A 19,767-nucleotide genomic window follows, 5' to 3' on the forward strand; every position below is an offset into this window, starting at 1 on the left:
GGGCAGTGAGGCGGGCGGTAAACCAGCACAGTCCCTAATCTGTCCAGATCGCCCAATGCCAGAAACACACATTAGAGAGAGAGAGAGTGTTTATGAAGGTTTATAGAGAAAAATACAAAAATTATATACTTTCCCATTTTTTAACCAAACCAACACTTTTATATAGATACAATAAAAACACAGGAAGGTGTGTGTATGTGGAGAGAGAGGGGGGAGGAGGAGGAGGAGGAGAAGAAGAAACACATAAAAAAATAGAATAGAAAAAGAGGGGAACAAAAGATTAAAAAATAAATAACTTCCAATTCTTCAACTGTCCACTATATAAAAACCAATATTAACTTCGTCCAATTCGCAACAACACCCCACAAAGCCACTTTCTATAAACAAACATTATCTTCAACCCTAAAATCCAGATGTCATTATTTCATGATGTTTTTCAGGCAAAAGGTCTATGAGAGGTTTCCAATATTTAACAAATGTTAACAATGGGTTTTCTCTTAATGAACGTGTCAATTTTGCCATCTCAGCTAAATCCGTTAGCTTTAACAGCCATTATTCTAATGTTTTTTATTATGTGTCCTTGAATCTTTGTTCAAGTAAAGGTCTTGCAGCTGTGATCATATATTGTAACTGTTATGCTGCTTCATCCAATGTATTCCTGGTCTCATGTGCCTTTGGTCTCAGTGCTTTTCTCCTCCTCTGCCATCCAATAAAATTATTGCTGCCTATTTTGCCAAATGGCAGCACCAACAGTAAATAATAGGGAAAATGTGGACGGATTTATTTTGGGTATGCGTTGGCAAACCACGTGTCCTGAAATACTTTTGTCCCATTCACCCTGATATCACTGGGCGGATTTATTTCAGGCATGCGCTGGCAAACCACGCATCCTGAAGTATATCTTGTCCCACTCCCTTTTAATTAAAAGAAAAGGGGGAGATGAAGGAAAGTATTTGTTTCTGCACATGTTTCTGCACAAACCGCTCCAAGCTGAAATATTCCTAGGATGTTCAGTTCATAGTTAGTTCATATAAACAATTCTGACCTGTTCTTAATACATGGCTGACCACATCTATGGAACAAGTCTTGCTATATCAATCATTGGTAATAGTTTAACAAGGAGGTTTTCATGCCTGTCCAATTCTGTGTTCCCTTTCCCAGCCTTTGGTCTATTGGTGATTAATGCCTATATGTAACCTTTGCTTTGTACTTGTGTTAACCAATCAGCAACAAGCACATATGTGGCAATGCTGTAATATTCAATAAAAGAGACTCCTTGAGACATGCTCGAGAGGGATGCCTCTCAAATGACACCTGCTACTCGTCTGTCGTTTATTTCAACCTAACATGTAACAAAGAGGAGCACACATTCTGGACAGAGAGATGGGATATCTTTAGACCCAGCAACTCCGTCTCCCTGACCCTCAGGTCTGCCCTGATGCTGCACTGAATAACCAGGTGGGCACAGCTGGGTTAAACCAACACCAGCCTGTTCACTCTTCCACTCAGGTCTTTGTGATATAGAGACAATCATCCTCAGGAAAGATGAATAATCTCTCTATCCCCCCTCCCCCCCTCCTCGTCCACAATCAAACCACAGAAGCAAAAACAAAAACCCACACAAATTAAAGTCAGTTAGTCCTTAAACAAGATCCAAATCCAAAATTCTGTTCAGCAGCCTCAGCTTTTGTAGCTAGAGCCAGTCAGGACCCCTCTAGGTCAGGTGGGGAAAGGCCTGTAAGGCAGGGAGCAGGTCTTCCAGGACTCAGAGCCATGAGACAGATGAAGAATAGAAAGGGCAGAGTAGCTAAAGTTAGAAGGGAGCAATGTTGAAAGGTAAAATGCTTTTAATACAGATAAAAGGAAAAATGGATAATCTCTCTCACTCTCTCCATTTATTTTTTTGCTGTCAGGAACTCCTTCGTGTTCAGTTCAGGCTTCAGTATAATAATGTAGCACTTGGGCATGAAGATGCAGCCCAGAAGCCCAGCACTGGAAGCCAAGATAGAGAAGACCTGCACGGCTACCATGTATTTCCCCTTGGTGCTCAGGTAGGTGGGCACAAAGGACACCCAAACACTGCAGAAGACCAGCATGCTGAAGGTGATCAGCTTGGCTTCATTGAAGGCCCCAGGAAGCTTCCTGGCTAGGAAAGCCACCGTGAAGCAGATGGCAGCCAGGAAGCCCATGTAGCCAAGGGCAGCGTAAAACATGGCAACAGATCCTTCGTTGCATTGCAAGATTATCACTCCAGTTAAGGAGCTCATGTCAGAGTCTGGGAATGGAGGAGAAAGTCCCAGCCAGATGGTGCAGATGACAACTTGGACAGTGGAACAGGAAATGACAATGGAGTTGGCCAGACTCTTCCCCAGCCATTTCCTCAGCCTGTTCCCAGGCTTGGTGGCCAAGAAGGCCAGAACCACAGTGATGGTTTTTGCCAATACTGAAGATATGGCAGATGAGAAGACAATGCTGAAGACCATTTGTCGGAGAAGACAGGTGACTTTCCTTGGCCGGCCGATGAAAAGGAAAGAGGACAAAAAGCAGAGCAGGAGGGAGAAGAGGAGGATGTAGGAGAGGTCCCTGTTGTTGGCTTTGACTAGGGGAGTTTCATTGTATTTCATGAATATTCCCAAAATGCAGCCTGTGGTTGAGGAGAAGAGTAGGGCGAAGGAAGCCAGGAGGATCCCCAAATAATCTTCATAGGACAAGAAGGTGATTGCTTTGGGGACACAATGATCTTGCTCCTTGTTTGGATGCTGATCTTCTGGACATTTGGTGCATTCATTGGCATCTGCACAGAGCAAAAGAGACATCATTATCCTAACATTAGTCATACACCTAGAGCAGTCTTATAATTGTGGGGAATGGTTGGCATATGGGAGAGATAAAGAAATTATTATTATTATTATTAATAGTTATTATTTATTTATTTATTTATTTATTTATTTATTTATTTATCTGGCTGGGTTTCCCCAGCTACTCTGGGTGGCTTCCAACAAAACACTAAAATACAATAACCTATTAAACATTTAAAGCTTCCCTAAACAGGGCTGCCTTCAGATGTCTTCTAAAAGTTTGGTAGTTATTTTTCTCTTTGACATCTGGTGGGAGGGCGTTCCACAGAGCGGACGCCACTACCGAGAAGGTCCTCTGCCTGGTTCCCTGTAACTTGGCTTCTTGCAGCGAGGGAACCGCCAGAAGGTCCTCGGTGCTGGATCTCAGTGTCTGGGCAGAACGATGGAGTTGGAGACGCTCCTTCAGGTATACTGTGTTCTCTAGTAGAGAACCTTCGATCCATAGCTTCTTTCCTACCTTCCTGAGTGGAGACTGTCCCTTCTGAGCAGGGAGCACAGTCATAGCAGCATGGAGGTTTCCCTTCCTGAATCTTCTTGGCAAATCCAGGGCAACAGCTCTTGGTGCATCTTGCATGAGGCATGGTCTGGAAATAACAGAAGAAAGAGCATTGAGGAAATGGATTGTTCAGTATTGGAAGGATCCCTGGAATAACACTAAAACTAACAATAACAATAACAATAACACTAACACTAACAATAAAATAATTTCTATACCCTACCCATCTGGTTGGGTTACCCCAGCCACACTGGGAAGCTTCCCACAAAGATAAAAATATAATAAAGCATGAAACATTAAAAGCATCTTTACTTCCAATTGCCCAAAGTGAGGCCAGGCCCAATTAGGAGTGATTTCTTTTTTGCTTTCTGTAGAGCAGCATGGCTGTGAAATCTCTTTAGTGTTTCTGCTTCTTCCCTTTAACATTGATATACTGCACTTTTCTACATTGAAGCAGCCATTCCTACAAAATGGGGCACTAAAACAACTCTTGACACTGTTGCCATCACACCTGCAATGTGTTGGTGCAGTTGTGAAATAAGGCTGGACTGACTGACTTCTGCTTTGCTTCAAAGGCTAAATGGTGTTGTTGAGGTTGGCATGAAGGCTGCAGAACTTGACACCTAGTTTTCTTGTGAGGCATATCTGCACTTCCCATTTTCATTTTAGGAAGCTTTCCCAGCTGGGTGAATAAATATTTATTACAGCTGTTCATTTTGTAATTCATTTTGTAAGCCTCTTATTCATTGTCAGATTTTATACATGCTTATACAACAGTGAGATCCATTAAGCTCATTGCTATTTATCTCCAAGGAAGTGTCCATGACTGCAATAAAAGCCTCATATGTAATGTTCAACAAGTTGTTAGTAAAAGGTAAAGGTAAAGGTACCCCTGCCCGTACGGGCCAGTCTTGACAGACTCTGGGGTTGTGCGCCCATCTCACTTAAGAGGCCAGGGGCCAGCACTGTCCGGAGACACTTCCGGGTCACGTGGCCAGCGTGACATCGCTGCTCTGGCCAGAGCCAGAGCCAGAGCCGCACACGGAAACGCCGTTTACCTTCCCGCTGGTAAGCGGTCCCTATTTATCTACTTGCACCCGGAGGTGCTTTCGAACTGCTAGGTTGGCAGGCGCTGGGACCGAGCAGCGGGAGCGCACCCCGCCACAGGGATTCGAACCGCCGACCTTTCGATCGGCAAGCCCTAGGCGCTGAGGCTTTAACCCACAGCGCCACCTGAGTCCCTTCAACAAGTTGTTAGAATGTAGCAGATATCATAGATATTAAAAAGGCATGTAGACATTTCTCCTACCTTCTTACACAGTGTGGGCCATACTATTGTTTCTGGGCTAATGGTGAACTTTAGATTTGAGGACTTCTGTCTCTCTATGCTTCCAATTTTCACACCAGCATGAGAATTATTAGGAAACAGCACCCAATTCACAATATCAAAGTCAATGGCCAGTGCCCCATTCTCATCCAAGTGCTGTGAATCAGTTGAAGTATTAGAAGACACTTGGACTTCTTTCAAGAATGAATGAAGCTAGAACAACAGAGAAAACCACGTTGGATGGCATTTATTGATTATAAAGACATTTGGAGGTGGAAATCATTGGTTGGATATTCATTCACTTGTCATATGGGGACATGGCTGCTATGAGCACATGAGAAGAAAATGAGCTGTCCCAGTTTTTCCAAGACACCTGTAGGGTATGCTGTGTTCCTATTATGATGATTCCAGAGTTGGAAAATAAATCACAATCTTCAAAAGTGAGAGGCCATTTCTGTAATCTATCCCCCACTCTTTAACCCATATCTAATTCTACCCTTCCTTCCCCACCCATCACACTTTATGTCAGCACAACTTAATAGGTTTGATAGAAAACACAAGGTGAGAGACACAGGCCAACCCAGATGGGTTGGCATGGAGTCATCCTATAAAGTAGATAAGCAATATGACTAGCTTAGAAGCAATTACATTAAATGTGAGGGGGTTGGGAAACCCTATCAAAAGAAAATGCATTACCTCGTATGTGAACACCATGAAACCACACATTCCTTTCCTACAGGAAATACACAATCCACCGAAAGGAAGCAAACTCCTGAGTGATCCCTGCTTCAGTCAACAATGGATTGCACCTGGTTCAGGAAAGGCCCTCAGAGTAGCCATAATACTCAGTAGAGACCTGAACTTCAAAGCCATGACAGTGCTAAAAGACAAAAAGACAATTGGCTCCTCATATGCCCCAAACTAAAAACAACTTGAGTTCATCCAGAAAACTCTAAACAAGTTCCTTTCCTTCTCCAAAGGGGAAGCAATCCTGGGAGTGTGACCTCAACCTAAATATGAGAAGCATCTTCCTGAAAGACACCCACCCTACAAAATCATAGACGACCTTCCTCTGAAGGCAGCCCCTTCAGGGACTCTTACTAATTAGGGACTCTTACAAATTGCTAAAAAACACAGGGGTCTCTATGACATACGGGGCAAAGAAAACCTGGGATACACCAGCTACACATTCCATTCCAGGCACCACAGCACAGTCCAGACTAGATAGCATTCTGATCACACAAGCATCGATGCCCTTGGTTGAATCAACAAACAAGTAGAAGCTAGGAGAAGAAACACAAACCACCCCATCATGATCCTTCAGTCCCATCCCAACCACAAATAAGGTAATTAGAGGGAGTCTCACAAAAACTCTCCAAAACTTCTTGAAAGAAAATGACGTGGACAATATAACAACCCCCCTCCTTTGGGATGCAATGAAAGCAGTCACAAGAGGAGCCTCCATAAAAGAGAAAGCATCCCTTGAAAAACAAACCTCCTCAAAAATGAGCAAAATAGAACAAGACATCACGGCCCTCTCATCACGCTACAAACAGAAAGGAGCTAGAAAACTCCTTAAACGTATAGAACAAAAAAGGAGGGTACTAGGTCCACTAGAAATCAACAAGAAAATAATCAACATGTTATACACAAAACAATGCTTCTATGAGTATGGAGGGAAATACTCCAAATTATTAGCAAGCAGGTATAGGGGAAAAAATCACTCAAAACAAGAATACACTGCATCACCAAAAAAAAAGAGGGCAACATAACATTCTCCCCCAAAGAAATAACCGAAGAATCTGTGGAATTTTACTCCAACCTATATACCTCCCACAACCCACCCAAGGAGGATATCAGAAGACTCCTAGCAGAACTGAGCATGACAACCTTAACTGATAGGAACAGGAATTCATGGACAGTCCTATCACCCCGGAGAAAATGGATATGATCCTCAAAAACCTGAAACAACCCAAAGCCCCAGGCCCAGACAGCATTACAGCAGAATTCTACGAGAAATTAAAAGAACCCTGATGCCTTACATAACCCACCTATCCAACAACATCATAAAAGGGGGCGCCATTCCTAAAACCTTGACCTCCGCCAAGATAGTCTCTATCCCCAAACCACTCCAATACAGCCTCAACATAGAATCACACTGCCCAGTCTCATTAATAAACCAAGACTACCAGACATTCACATCAATCTTGGCTAACTGCCTTAAAAAATTCCTACACAAGTTAATAGTCCCAGACCACATTGGCTTTGTCCCTGGTTGCAATATAACAGACCCCATCAGGAAACTACTGGATCTGATTGGACACAGTAAGGCAACTAAACTCCCCCTGATAATTAAGTTCCTAGACATCCTCAAAGCTTTCGAACGCTTAGAATAGAAATACCTACCAGCTACCTACTAACTAATATGAAATTTGGTCCCATCTTCTTACAAATCCTCAAACAAATATAGTCCTGAGCCTCAGCAAAATGCAAGACTAACAGTATGGACTTTAATAGCATAGTCAAAACAAAATAAAAAAAATCCTTCCAGTAGCACCTTAAAGACCAACTAAGTTAGTTCTAGGTATGAGCTTTCGTGTGCATGCACACTTCTTCAGATACACATGCACACGAAAGCTCATACCTAGAACTAACTTAGTTGGTCTTTAAGGTGCTACTGGAAGGAATTTTTTTATTTTGTTTTGACTATGGCAGACCAACACGGCTACCTATCTATAACTTTAATAGCATAGCAATCCAAAGAAACACAAAACAAGGATGCCCACTGTCTCCCTTCCTATTCATTCTGGCTCTGGAACTTCTAGCAATTTGAATCTGAGCAGCCACAGACATCAAGAATTCATTAACACCACCAAGATAAAACTTTGCTGCACCGGGTTCAGATACCATGGCATACAAATAACCAGAAACCCCAATAAACTATACCACCACAATTACAACCCCTTGTGGTGACAAATCAACAAAGACTTGAGGAGATGGAACAACACCAGCTTCACTCTCTCAGACAAAATAGCCATGATCAAAATGATCACCATCCCAAAATTAACCTACCTATTCCAAATCCTCCCAATCTGGATTCCCCCAGCCCAACTTCGCAAATGGCAGAAAAAACTACACTCATTTATTTTCTTTCACAAAAGACCAAGAATAATCCCCATATACCTGCACCTCCCCTCCTCAGAAGGAGAATGGGAAATCCCCAACATAGAATCATATTACATTGCCAACCAAGTATGCCACATAATTCTGTATATCCTAGAAGACGAGATGAAACAATGGATACACCTGGAGACATAATCGAAAATATCTCCACCACAGCATACCCATTCCTCCCAAACAAACCACAGTGGAACCTCTACATACGGACGTAATCAGTTCTGGAGGTCCGTCTGTAAGAGGATAGTGCCACTGTATTCTGCTCTGGTCAGACCTCACCTGGAGTACTGTGTCCAGTTCTGGGCACCACAGTTCAAGAAGGACACTGACAAACTGGAACGTGTCCAGAGGAGGGCAACCAAAATGGTCAAAGGCCTGGAAACGATGCCTTATGAAGAACGGCTAAGGGAGCTGGGCATGTTTAGCCTGGAGAAGAGGAGGTTAAGGGATGATATGATAGCCATGTTCAAATATATAAAAGGATGTCACATAGAGGAGGGAGAAAGGTTGTTTTCTGCTGCTCCAGAGAAGTGGACACGGAGCAATGGATCCAAACTACAAGAAAGAAGATTCCACCTAAACATTAGGAAGAACTTCCTGACAGTAAGAGCTGTTCGACAGTGGAATTTCCTGCCAAGGAGTGTGGTGGAGTCTCCTTCTTTGGAGGTCTTTAAGCAGAGGCTTGACAACCATATGTCAGGAGTGCTCTGATGGTGTTTCCTGCTTGGCAGGGGGTTGGACTCGATGGCCCCCGTGGTCTCTTCCAACTCTATGATTCTATGATTCTATTATTCTATGATCCGTGTCGCTGGTAGAAGCGCCATTGTGCGCAGGCACATGTGCAGATGGCAGCAGCCGCTTCTGCGCATGCACAAATTGCGGCAAACCAGGTATTTACTTCCGGGTTTGCCGCGGTCGCAACTTGGATCGGGCCCAAGTAGAGGCGGTCGTAAGTAGAGGTTCTACTGTAAGGAAAATCCCCACAACACTAAAGAGGTTCACACAGACCATGCTTAAAGAATGGAAGGAAGAAGCAGGTAAACTGTCCCCAACGCCATCAGCACTAATCCCCCTGGCTCACCACCCACTATTTCACCACGCAGCACAAAACCTCCAGATAAAAACCTGGCAAGCCAAAGGCTTATATATACCACCTAGCAGACTTCTACAAAAATAGCAAACCCATATCAAGACAAGAAATACAAGACAAACTAGAGGATACCCAGATGCCCTGGCTAACACACCCAAAACATGCAAAACACTACCAAACCTTAGGTTATGTTAGGATAACTGAGCATCATTCCCGAATCAGAAATGGAGTTGTCGATGCACATTTGGAACAACATTTTATACAAGCATTGCATTCCGACGAGGATCTAACATTTTTTGTCATTTGGGCATATCAGGGACCTATGGAACAAGCCAAAAAAATTCTTTTGCAGAAGGAAACTAGATTTCTTTTTCTGCTTAATACTTTACATCCAGCAGGCTTGAATACTGAACTAGATTACAGTTGTTTACCTATGAGTCATTATGTGTTAATTCTTAAAAGTACATCATTAATTTCTTTAAACATGAAAATATGGTCTCTTTCATTAACATTTACAGAAATCGTAGCCGCCTGTGTTAGAATCTATACTGCCTCTCTGTATAAAAAGGAACTTTGGCCAATGATTGGATCAACTGAATTTATTTTTTTCCCATGTTTCTGTCATACAAAGCCACTTCTGAGCTAGGGAGGAGGTGGGGTTGCGTGCCAGAAGCATCATAGCCAGACACCGGAGAGACCTGTCAGGAGTAAGCATGGACCAATGGTATCAAATAGTATGGGAAATAGCCTTACTAGAAAAACTAACCAATAAACTGAAACTGACATGGGTTCAAATAGAAGAAGACACCTTCACCCCGGTATGGTTCCCCTTTATCACATACACTGCCCAAGAAAAGAAGAACAAGTATCACACACCCCACTCGAGCACAAAACCAAATCTCACTAGAGCCAACCAACCACAACCAACCACACCCTAAGCCATGCCCGACCTCTCTCACCACCAAGGAAATACAACAAGCAACTAGTAAGAGAACCTACACAGGTGACACTGACACAAAACCCCACACATACACTAGGCAGAAGAATAGAAGCATAACCACCTGACCTCACCCCACCCACCATTCCTCCTCCCCCTCTTTTCTTCCTAACCTAACCCTGTATGTAACACTAATGTCTCACACCAAATGATCACGTCGGGGTCACCAGATGTTGGGTTGGAATAAAGGACAGACGAGGGGTGGTGTCATCTGGGAGGCATCCTCCTGAGCATGTCTCGAGGAGTCCTTTTTATTGAATATTATAGCATTTCACACATGTGCTTGTTGCTGATTGGTTAACACATGTACAAAGCAAAGGATACATGCCACATATGTGCTTGGTGCTGATTGGTTAATACAAGTACAAAACAAAGAATACATGCCACATATGTGCTTGATGCTGATTGGTTAATACAAGTACAAAGCAAAGGATACATATAGGTATTAATCACCAATAGATTAAAGGCTGGGAAAGGGAACACGGAACTAGACAGGCATGAAAACCTCCTAATTAAATTATAACTGGTGATTAATAAAACAAGACCTAAAACAATTACTTATGATGGATAATGTGAAACTTAAAAGGACATATCAATCACGTTCCATAAATGTGATCAACTATGCATTAAGAACAGGTCAGAATACCATGTTTGTATGAACTAAGTGTGAACTTGAACATTCTGGGGTGATAAGAAAATGTCTCAACCTAGAACGGTTTGTGCAGAAGCAGAAACTTTCCTACAGAAACAAAATTTTCCTACAGATCTGTACAAGCACAACTTGAAAAAAAGATAATGCATGTATTTTTGTAAAGTAAAATATTATATATATATATATATATATATATATATATATATATATATGAAGAGGCCATACCTGCCATGGCTGTAGACTTTGAAGTTCCATCTTGTCTCCTCCACCCACCATCAACCTCCGCTTTGATCTGGATGAATAGGCTGCATTCAAGGCCTGAGCCACAACTTGGACACTGTAGTAAGTGATATAACTGTCTTGGGAGTGGATTCCTTCAATCTCCTCCTGGGGCAGCAGCATCTGATTCTCCTTCTCCCTGCATTTTCGCCAACTCCTCACAGATAAGGCATGCTTTGAATATGAACAACCAAATGCTTCGTGCCAAGAAGCAGAAGCTTTTGGCTCATAGTAGTCCTTTTTTGCCCCCTTTTTGGTCTTCATTACAAAGGACAAAGAACCATGGGCATGCCGGAAGGCTTCTGTCTCATAAAACAAGATGTTGTCCTGAAGACCTGTGGTGATCCAGACTTTCCCCCCGGTTTGTGTCCTTTCAAAGAAATATTGTACCTCTATGATAACATAAAATCCATACTGAGAATCTGTATAGTAAACAAATACATTGACCTGTCTCCACATGGCAGATGGCTCATGAGGAAACCACAAGGAAGTTTTCCGTTGTACTCTTTCAGTGAAGGCAGCACAAATTTCCCTTTTGCTCATCAGAGGTGTCAAGGTGCTCAAGAACTTTTCTCCATTGTCATTGTCTGAAGCAAAGAGGCCGACCCATGTCCATCTGAAGTGCAGGAGGAGTTCAACCACCCCATCATACTGAGCTGCTTCATTTGGAACCATGCAGTTGACATAAGGCGACTGTTTTTTATCGTGAAGAACAAAGCCAGAACTGAGCTGGTGAGAGAAGGGAAAGAGACTGGTGCTTTGCTTTTTAGGACAAATATTGGATGACAAATTTAATTATCAACCACAACCTTATTTGAAATAATTTTTATTTTATTTTTGCAATGTATATACCACTTAACTGCTTAGCAATGTATAAACCGCTTAAAACCTTAGCAATTACAGAGGACATCATCATCATCATCATATTTAAACCTCACCATCCCCAGCTAGAGCCGGGCTCAGGGCGGCTACCACCAGTAAAATTACAGTAAAAACATAATGGGGGTGTGTGAACCAATTTAAAATACAGGTTAAAATGCAATTTAAAATGCAGCCTCATTTTAAAAGTGGCCCATAGATCAAAACCATAAGGGGTGGGAAACATAAGGGTCAGACTGAGTCCAGACCAATGGCCAGGCGCAACAGCTCTCTCTCAGCATCTTCATTAAGCAAAGAAGTTGTTCTATAAGATTCAGCTGGTTTAGGTCCATTTGTTAGGAGTAGATATAATTATAGCTTCTGAACTATAGGTGGTTTTGGGTATGCGTGGAAGATTTGTAGATTGTTGTATTAACTTGTTATTTTATCAGTGGGAAGTTTATAAAGGGGCAAAATCAGCGTAAGTCATTGGGTGGATTTCAGTTTTAGTCATCTTTGCTACTGGGCATGAATCAATGAGAGAAAATCTCTATGAAAATATAAATTGTGGACATGAAAATAGAAAGCGAGATCTTTATCAGTAGGATGTTAGAATCTCCAAATATCTATTAAGTTGTTTACTTCCATTATACTTTAAAGGTCTTGCTTTGTTGTTTAGTCGTTTAGTCGTGACTGACTCTTTGTGACCCCATGGACCAGAGCACACCAGGCACTGTATTCCACTGCCTCGTGCAGTTTGGTCAAACTCATGCTGGTAGCTTCGAAGACACCGTCCAACCATCTCGTCCTCTGTCGTCTCCTTCTCCTTGTGCCCTCCATCTTTCCCAACATCAGGGTCTTTTCCAATGAGTCTTCTCTTCTCATGAGGTGGCCAAAGTATTGGAGCCTCAGCTTCAGGATATGTCCTTCCAGTGAGCACTCAGGGCTGATTTCCTTAAGAATGGATACATTTGTTCTTCCTGCAGTCCATGGGACTCTCAAGAGTCTCCTCCAGCACCATAATTCAAAAGCATCAATTCTTCGGCTATCAGCCTTCTTGATGGGCCAGCTCTCACTTCCATATATCACTACTGGGAAAACCATGGCTTTAACTATACGGACCTTTGTTGGCAAGGTGATGTCTCTGCTTTTTAAGACGCTGTCTAGGTTTGTCATTGCTTTTCTCCCAAAAAGCAGGTGTCTTTTAATTTTGTGACTGCTCTCACCATCTGCAGTAAAAGTAAAATCTCTCACTGCTTCCATTTCTTCCCCTTCTATTTGCCAGGAGGTGATGGGACTAGTGGCCATGATCTTCGTTTTTTTGATGTTGAGCTTCAGACCATATTTTGCGCTCTCCTCTTTCACCCTCATTAAAAGGTTATTTAATTCCTCCTCACTTTCTGCCATCAAGGTTGTGTCATCTGCATATCTGAGGTTGTTGATATTTCTTCTGGCAATCTTAATTCCGGTTTGGGATTTATCCAGCCCAGCCTTTTGCATGATGAATTCTGCATAAAAGTTAAATAAGGAAGGAAACCAGTTCTAAGTGTAGCTTCTTGTCCCACATAGAGATTTCTCAGGAGACAGATGAGGTGATCAGGCACTCCCATTTCTTTAAGAACTTGTGAAATGAGTGCAATTAGCGTGTGAAATGAGTGCAATTGTGCGGTAGTTGGAGCATTCTTTGGCACTGCCCTTCTTTGGGATTGGGATGTAAACTGATCTTCTCCAATCCTCTGGCCACTGCTGAGTTTTCCAAACTTGTTGGCATATTGAGTGTAGCACCTTAACAGCATCATCTTTTAAAATTTTAAATAGTTCAGCTGGAATATTATCACTTCTACTGGCCTTGTTATTAGCAGTGCTTTCTAAGGCGCATTTGACTTCACTCTCCAGGATGTCTGGCTCAAGGTCAGCAACCACACTACCTGGGATGTACGAGACATCCATATCTTTCTGGTATTCTGTGTATTCATGCCACCTCTTCTTGATGTCTTCTGCTTCTGTTAGGTCCTTTCCACTTTTGTCCTTTATTATGGAAATCTTAGATTAGATTAGATTAGATTAGAGTGGAAGAAGATTGGAAAAAATTTAAAGTATATCTTCAAAAATATTGTAAAATTAAGGAATGTTAGAAAGATGTTGGAAAAAGAAAGTTAGGTGGTTTTGGTAGAAATGATATAAAGGATTAAGTAAAAATGAGTTGATGAAATTGACGAAAGAGAGGACGTTAAAATATAACATATTAAATTAAATTACTTAAATGAAAATTAGGTTGGAAGGATTTGCTGAAACAACGATTTGAACTAGAATACAAAACTGGGAGGTGTGAGGAGGTCAAGGAAAGAAGTAAAGGAAGAAACTTATATAAAGGTTTAATCTGTTCTTTTTCTTTTTTTTAAGAGAATGTATTTTTATTTTTTATTTTTTCTCTGTTGTTGTTGTATTCTTTTTTGTATTTGGTATTTTTTTTGTTTTTGTAACTTTTAAACTTCGAATAAATATTATTTTTTTAAAAAAAGGAAATCTTTGTACGAAATGTTCCTTTCATATCTCCAATTTTCTTGAACAGATCTCTGATTTTTCCCATTCTATTGTTTTCCTCTATTGCTTTGCATTGCTCGTTTAAGAAGGCCCTCTTATCTGTCCTTGCTATTCTTTGGAAATCTGCATTCAATTTCCTGTATCTTTCACTATCTCCCTCACATTTTGCTTGCCTTCTATCCCCCGCTATTTGTAAGACCTCATTGGGTAGCCACTTTGCTTTCTTGCATTTCCTTGGCTAGGTCTTGGCTAGATTGCCTTTTTTGAGATATGTCAATCATAGATGAAATCATGAAATCATACCATTGAAGTCACCTCCAAGTATTATTTCACCTTTACACCTTTAACATGGCTTTTTATTACACTATTTGTAGATTTGACAGGGGAAAAGATTGGTTAATGCACATTGAAGAGTACAGTGGTACCTCAGGTTACATACGCTTCAGGTTACATATGCTTCAGGTTAAAGACTCCGCTAACCCAGAAATAGTGCTTTAGGTTAAGAACTTTGCTTCAGGATGAGAACAGAAATCGTACTACGGCAGTGCGGCGGAAACAGAAGGCCCCATTAGCTAAAGTGGTGCTTCAGGTTAAGAACAGTTTCAGGTTAAGTACGGACCTCCGGAACGAATTAAGTACTTAACCCAAGGTACCACTGTATTTATATTAAAGCAGTCGTACATTTAACATTATGTCCCTTTCTTCCTATCATTTTGCTCAGTTTATTTATTAAAATGATTATAGTATCCCCAGCATAATTTGTTGTTTCATGAGATGGCAAATGTGGGGTGTGCCTGACTTGAAGCCCATTCTTACTTGTGGGATTTTGTAGATGCCCAACATGCCTGCAATGTGCATGGAGATGTCGGATTCACCCCGTTCAAGAACAGCCAGTAACTTTTTCTGTCTTCCACAGGTATAGTTTGGAATATTGAGTTTCCCACCTGCAAGCAGATCTGTCAGGGCATCAGAAGTGGTTCTTCCATCAAAATGGGTCTCATAGATGCTGTAGCCCAGGGTGGTGTTGGGTAGGATTCTGGGGTTATGATTGACATCCTGAACTGCCAGCAACAAGCTAAGAATTTGCCATCCCCTTTTATTTGCATAACTGCAGAAAGAATTATGTCACATAGTGACATTCAGTTCAGTGAAATTGAAAGTATAGCCTTCTCCTATATCCAATAAATATCTTAAGGCTTTCTAAAATACTTCTGTAATACTAAACTCTTAAAAATACATTTTGACCTGGCCAATAAGGCCAACTACCTCCCAGTCTCAAATCTTCCATTATTGGGCAAGATGATTGAGTGGGTGGTTGCTGAACAACTCTAGTCATGACTGGAGGATGCGGACCATTTTGATCCCTTCCAATCGGGATTCAGGCCTCATCATGGGACGGAAACTGCCTTAGTTGCGCTGATCGATGATCTCCAGTGGGCTGGGGACAAAGGTGAAAGCTGTTTTCTAGTTCTGCAGGATCTCTCTGCAGCCTTTAATACCACCGACCATGACATCCTTTGTGACTGTCTAGAGGAGCTGGTAGCTGGGGGCACTGTTATACAGTGGTTCACCTCCTTCCTCCTGGGCCGTGTCCAGAAAGTGGTGTGTGTGGGGGGGGGGGTGAGTGTTCATGCCCTGGGCTCAAACTTGTGGGGTGCCTCAGGGTTCCGTCCTCTCCCCCGTGCTTTTTAACATCTATATGAAGCCACTGGGATAAATCACCGGGGGCTTGGGCTGGGTGTTCATCAGTATGCAAATTATACCCAGCTCTACCTCTCATTTAAATCAGAACCAGTGAAAGCGGTGAATGTCTTGTGTGAGTGTCTGGAGGCAGTTGGAGGATGGATGATGGCTAACAGATTGAGGTTGAAATAAATAAATAAATAAATTTTGTCCAGTAGCACCTTGGAGACCAACTAAGTTTGTTCTGGGTATAAGCTTTCGTGTGCATGAACACAAAAGCTTACACCCAGAACAAACTTAGTTGGTCTCTAAGGTGCTACTGGACAAAATTTATTTATTTTGACTGTGTCAGACCAACACGGCTACCTACCTGAATCTAGATTGAGGTTGGATCCTGATAAGACAGAAGTACTGTTTTGGGGCGGATAGGGGGAGGGCAGGTGTGGGGAGCTCTCTGGTCCTAAATGGGGTAAGTGTGCCCCTGAAGGACCAGGTGCACCGCCTGGGAGTCATTTTGAACTCACAGCTGTCCATGGAGGCGCAGGTCAATTCTATGTCCAGTGCAGCTGTCTACCAGCTCCCTCTGGTATGCAGGCTGAAACCCTACCTGCCCTCAGACTGCTTCACCAGAGTGGTGCATGCTTTGATTATCTCCCGCTTGGACTACCGCAATGTGCTCTACATAGAGCTACCTTTGACAGTGGCTCAGAAACTGCAACTAATCCAAAAAGTGACAAAAGAGGCTTCTCAAATATTGATAGATGGGAGTCATTAAACCTTATCCTTTGGGAAAGGGTGAACTCTCTCAAAACGAACATTATCCCAGATTTATTTATATTCTGAGAAGACTTCCAGTTTTTATATCCCGATCATATTTCCAAAAGATAAAGTTCCTGCTTAGGAAATGTATTTGGAGTTCAAATGTACTGAGAATATCATTGCAGAAAATGCCATCACAAATAAAGGAAGGTGGCTTTGGAATTCCAAACCTGGAATTATACCAGCATGCTTATTTACTGTCAAGTATCAGACACTGGAGACCTACTGGGGGTCTTAATCTCCCGAGCTGAGCAACTTTAGAGAATACATACATACATACAGTAAAGCCTTTGGTTAGGTGGACAGGATTAGGATCCATTTCCACATGCTAAACTTACCCTGTGGGGAAATCCTACTTTATATTTTATCCTTTTATAAATAAATTATTATAATGTTTTTAAATAAAATCTCTCACACTCAGCGGCCTTGTGGAAGCCCGGCTCCGCTTTGTCCAGTGGTCAGTAGCTACCACTTTATCTAAGGTCTTTTCCAGGCATTATACATCTCACAAACATTGCTTCCCATTGCTTCCCATAAAAGGGTTGGCATGTTTGGAATCAAAGCATGAGAAGAGCACCTTCCTAAGCATATTAGAGAGCTACAGTTTTCAGTTGCATAGATTGCTTTGTGCCTGGGGAAGATAATTGTGCATTGAAAACCTCCAGGACACCATAGACTTCCAGGAGAGACCCACCCTGGCTTCAGCCACTTTCATCTCAGAGGGGCTGACCCAGGTGCATCAAGAGAACTGGAGTGTAGCAGAAACACATCAATATATTACTCACGTTTCAACATAGTTCAAGGGGGTGCTGGAGAAGATGAAGGGCAAACGATCTCCAATGAATCTTGAAGATACAATTCCACCAATGAGATGGTTTCCTGGCCTGTAATAATTCAGAGCATAATTGATATCCCTGATCAGATTCAGTGAGCATTTTGCCTTCTGCTGCATCCCGCAGGTTACAAGAGGGAGGAACAAGAGCAGGGTTATCATTCTGAATCCACCTGCTACACTTCCCTTCTGTTTCTCTCAATTTCATAACCAGCTAATCAGAAGATGCCTAAACTCTTGCAAAGACGTGTCCAGCTCCAGCTTCAGAGGCAAAGAGGACATAATATAACGGAGTGCTAGAGCACTTGTTTGCACCCAAAAGTGCCAGGTTCAACCTCAGCCAACTGTTCCAGGTAGGGCTGAGGATGTCCTCTACTTGGAGAGCTGCCACCAGTCAGTAGATAGTACTAAGCTAGAAGGCAGCCTCCTATGTTCTGATTAAGCTACACAAGGACTTATCTCCTCCACCCTTTCACCTGACGTATATCTTGACTGCAAGGACTCTGTGGCACAAAATATATTTTATATATCTAACTTCTCAGGCATGGTGGAGTAAATAACCTCCTGCTGCTTTTGATTTTGATGTTTGTGTTATTGTTCCCAAAGGCAGCATTTGAAGGGTGTTCATGGGGGATAAGAACAGATCACTGTGGTTCTGATAATTGTAAGGGGAAGAAAGGTCTCCTCTGGGAACAGGTGCAGAGCAGGAGAAAAACATGTTGACTCAAGAGACTGACAAGGTACAAATCGGGAGAAAGTTGAGTTTGGCTGAACATGATTGACATGAAAGTCCAGCATCTTCTTCTCAAAATGGACAGCCAGTTGCCCCAAAGGGAAGGCCACAAGGAAGGGGTCAGTGCAGCAGCCCTTTCCCTACATGGGATTCCCAACAACTGAGTCTTCCTGCCTCAGACAGTGGAGGGAGGCCATATTCATAAGGGCTAGTAGCTGTTTATAGCCTTATCCACCTCCATGATGTGGCCTAAATCTCTATTTTTATTTTATGCAAAATTCACCTACCACTTTATTGTAGATAGAGGTTTACCAAAAAAACCCCCTAAAAAACCCCCCAAGAAAAATAATAAATTTCTTGGAAAAAGACAAAGATAAAAACAGATATATTTAGAAATGCAAAATATTGTTAAGTAAAAAGTTAAGCTAAAGATAGATTAAATAACATGTCAACTTCTACATGTCTGAACAGTCTTTCCTCAATGAAAATTGTTTTCCCAGGCACCAGAAAGAATGCAGCGAAGGTGTCAAAAGGTTGAATGTGGCAAAGTGTAGGTGCTGCCACAGGAAGGGATCCATTTCCACCTGTCCAGAATGAGCATTGTGCGGTACCAGCAGTGCTATTTTCTGGGGGTACTCAAGGGTGCGCAGTACTCCCCCCAATGTTTTTTTTTTTTGTTTAATATAATTTTTATTAACAAACCAATCAAATCACATTAATTCCAAATTACAAAGCCAAATTTTTTTGTTGGGGGTACCCATGCTTCGAGCTCCGAAAGGGATCCAAACATCTCTCTTGCTGCTGCTTTAATATTCACAGTTCTGTCCAATTAATATTCACAGTTCTGTCCAATCTTCACTTTATTATTTTCCTCATCTTCTTGTTGTTATCATATATTCCTTTCTTTGTGTCCACAAGCGGGTTAAAAACAAACGTTGTTATATCCTGTGTGAATTTTCCATTCCTCCAAGAGCCATATTCAAACAGACAGATGCCATTTCAACACTTCCGTACAAAACATTCTTAAAGTTTGCCCGTTGAACTTCACAGGCCTGTCAGTCTCTCCTCAATCTTCTTAGGGGGTTCTGCCAGGTCAAACTCACAGTCTCCTCCCCTTCGATCATAAAACCTTCAGCCAGGCCTGCTTCTTAACAAGTCTCTTTTTATAACTGTGTCATTCCAAAGGCCTTTCATTCCTTTCCAGATATTACACAAGCCATGTCTTTGATTGATAATTCATTTCCACATAGTTCTTAATCATCCCGCTTATAATCAGTAATTGCAACGATTCTTCTGGGGGGAGGATTGTTAGGTAATCACATAAGATAAAAAAAAAAGTCCCCCCCCCCATTCCGTCCCGTTCCGACATACCAACCCTTTGATATATCTTCTTGTTATATTATCCTGTTGAATCCAACCCAT

At 42.0% G+C, this 19,767-nt stretch overlaps 1 protein-coding gene across 1 annotated transcript in view; it reads right to left on the reverse strand.

Annotated features, from left to right (window-relative positions):
- Nucleotides 1-1,895: 1,895 nt before the first annotated feature.
- Nucleotides 1,896-19,767, reverse strand: part of LOC307211000 (vomeronasal type-2 receptor 26-like) — a gene marked incomplete at both ends in the record, with an annotated part of 49,669 nt that continues 31,797 nt past the window's right edge. Inside the window, 5 exons of the mRNA XM_079967195.1 lie at nt 1,896-2,794; nt 3,316-3,442; nt 4,664-4,894; nt 10,823-11,605; nt 15,095-15,386. Of these exons, the coding sequence (XP_079823321.1) occupies nt 1,896-2,794; nt 3,316-3,442; nt 4,664-4,894; nt 10,823-11,605; nt 15,095-15,386 (2,332 nt within the window). The remainder of the gene's footprint in view (nt 2,795-3,315; nt 3,443-4,663; nt 4,895-10,822; nt 11,606-15,094; nt 15,387-19,767) is intronic.

The sequence above is a fragment of the Podarcis cretensis genome, assembly GCF_951804945.1.
Source record: "Podarcis cretensis genome assembly, chromosome: 2".
Taxonomy (NCBI): domain Eukaryota; kingdom Metazoa; phylum Chordata; class Lepidosauria; order Squamata; family Lacertidae; genus Podarcis; species Podarcis cretensis.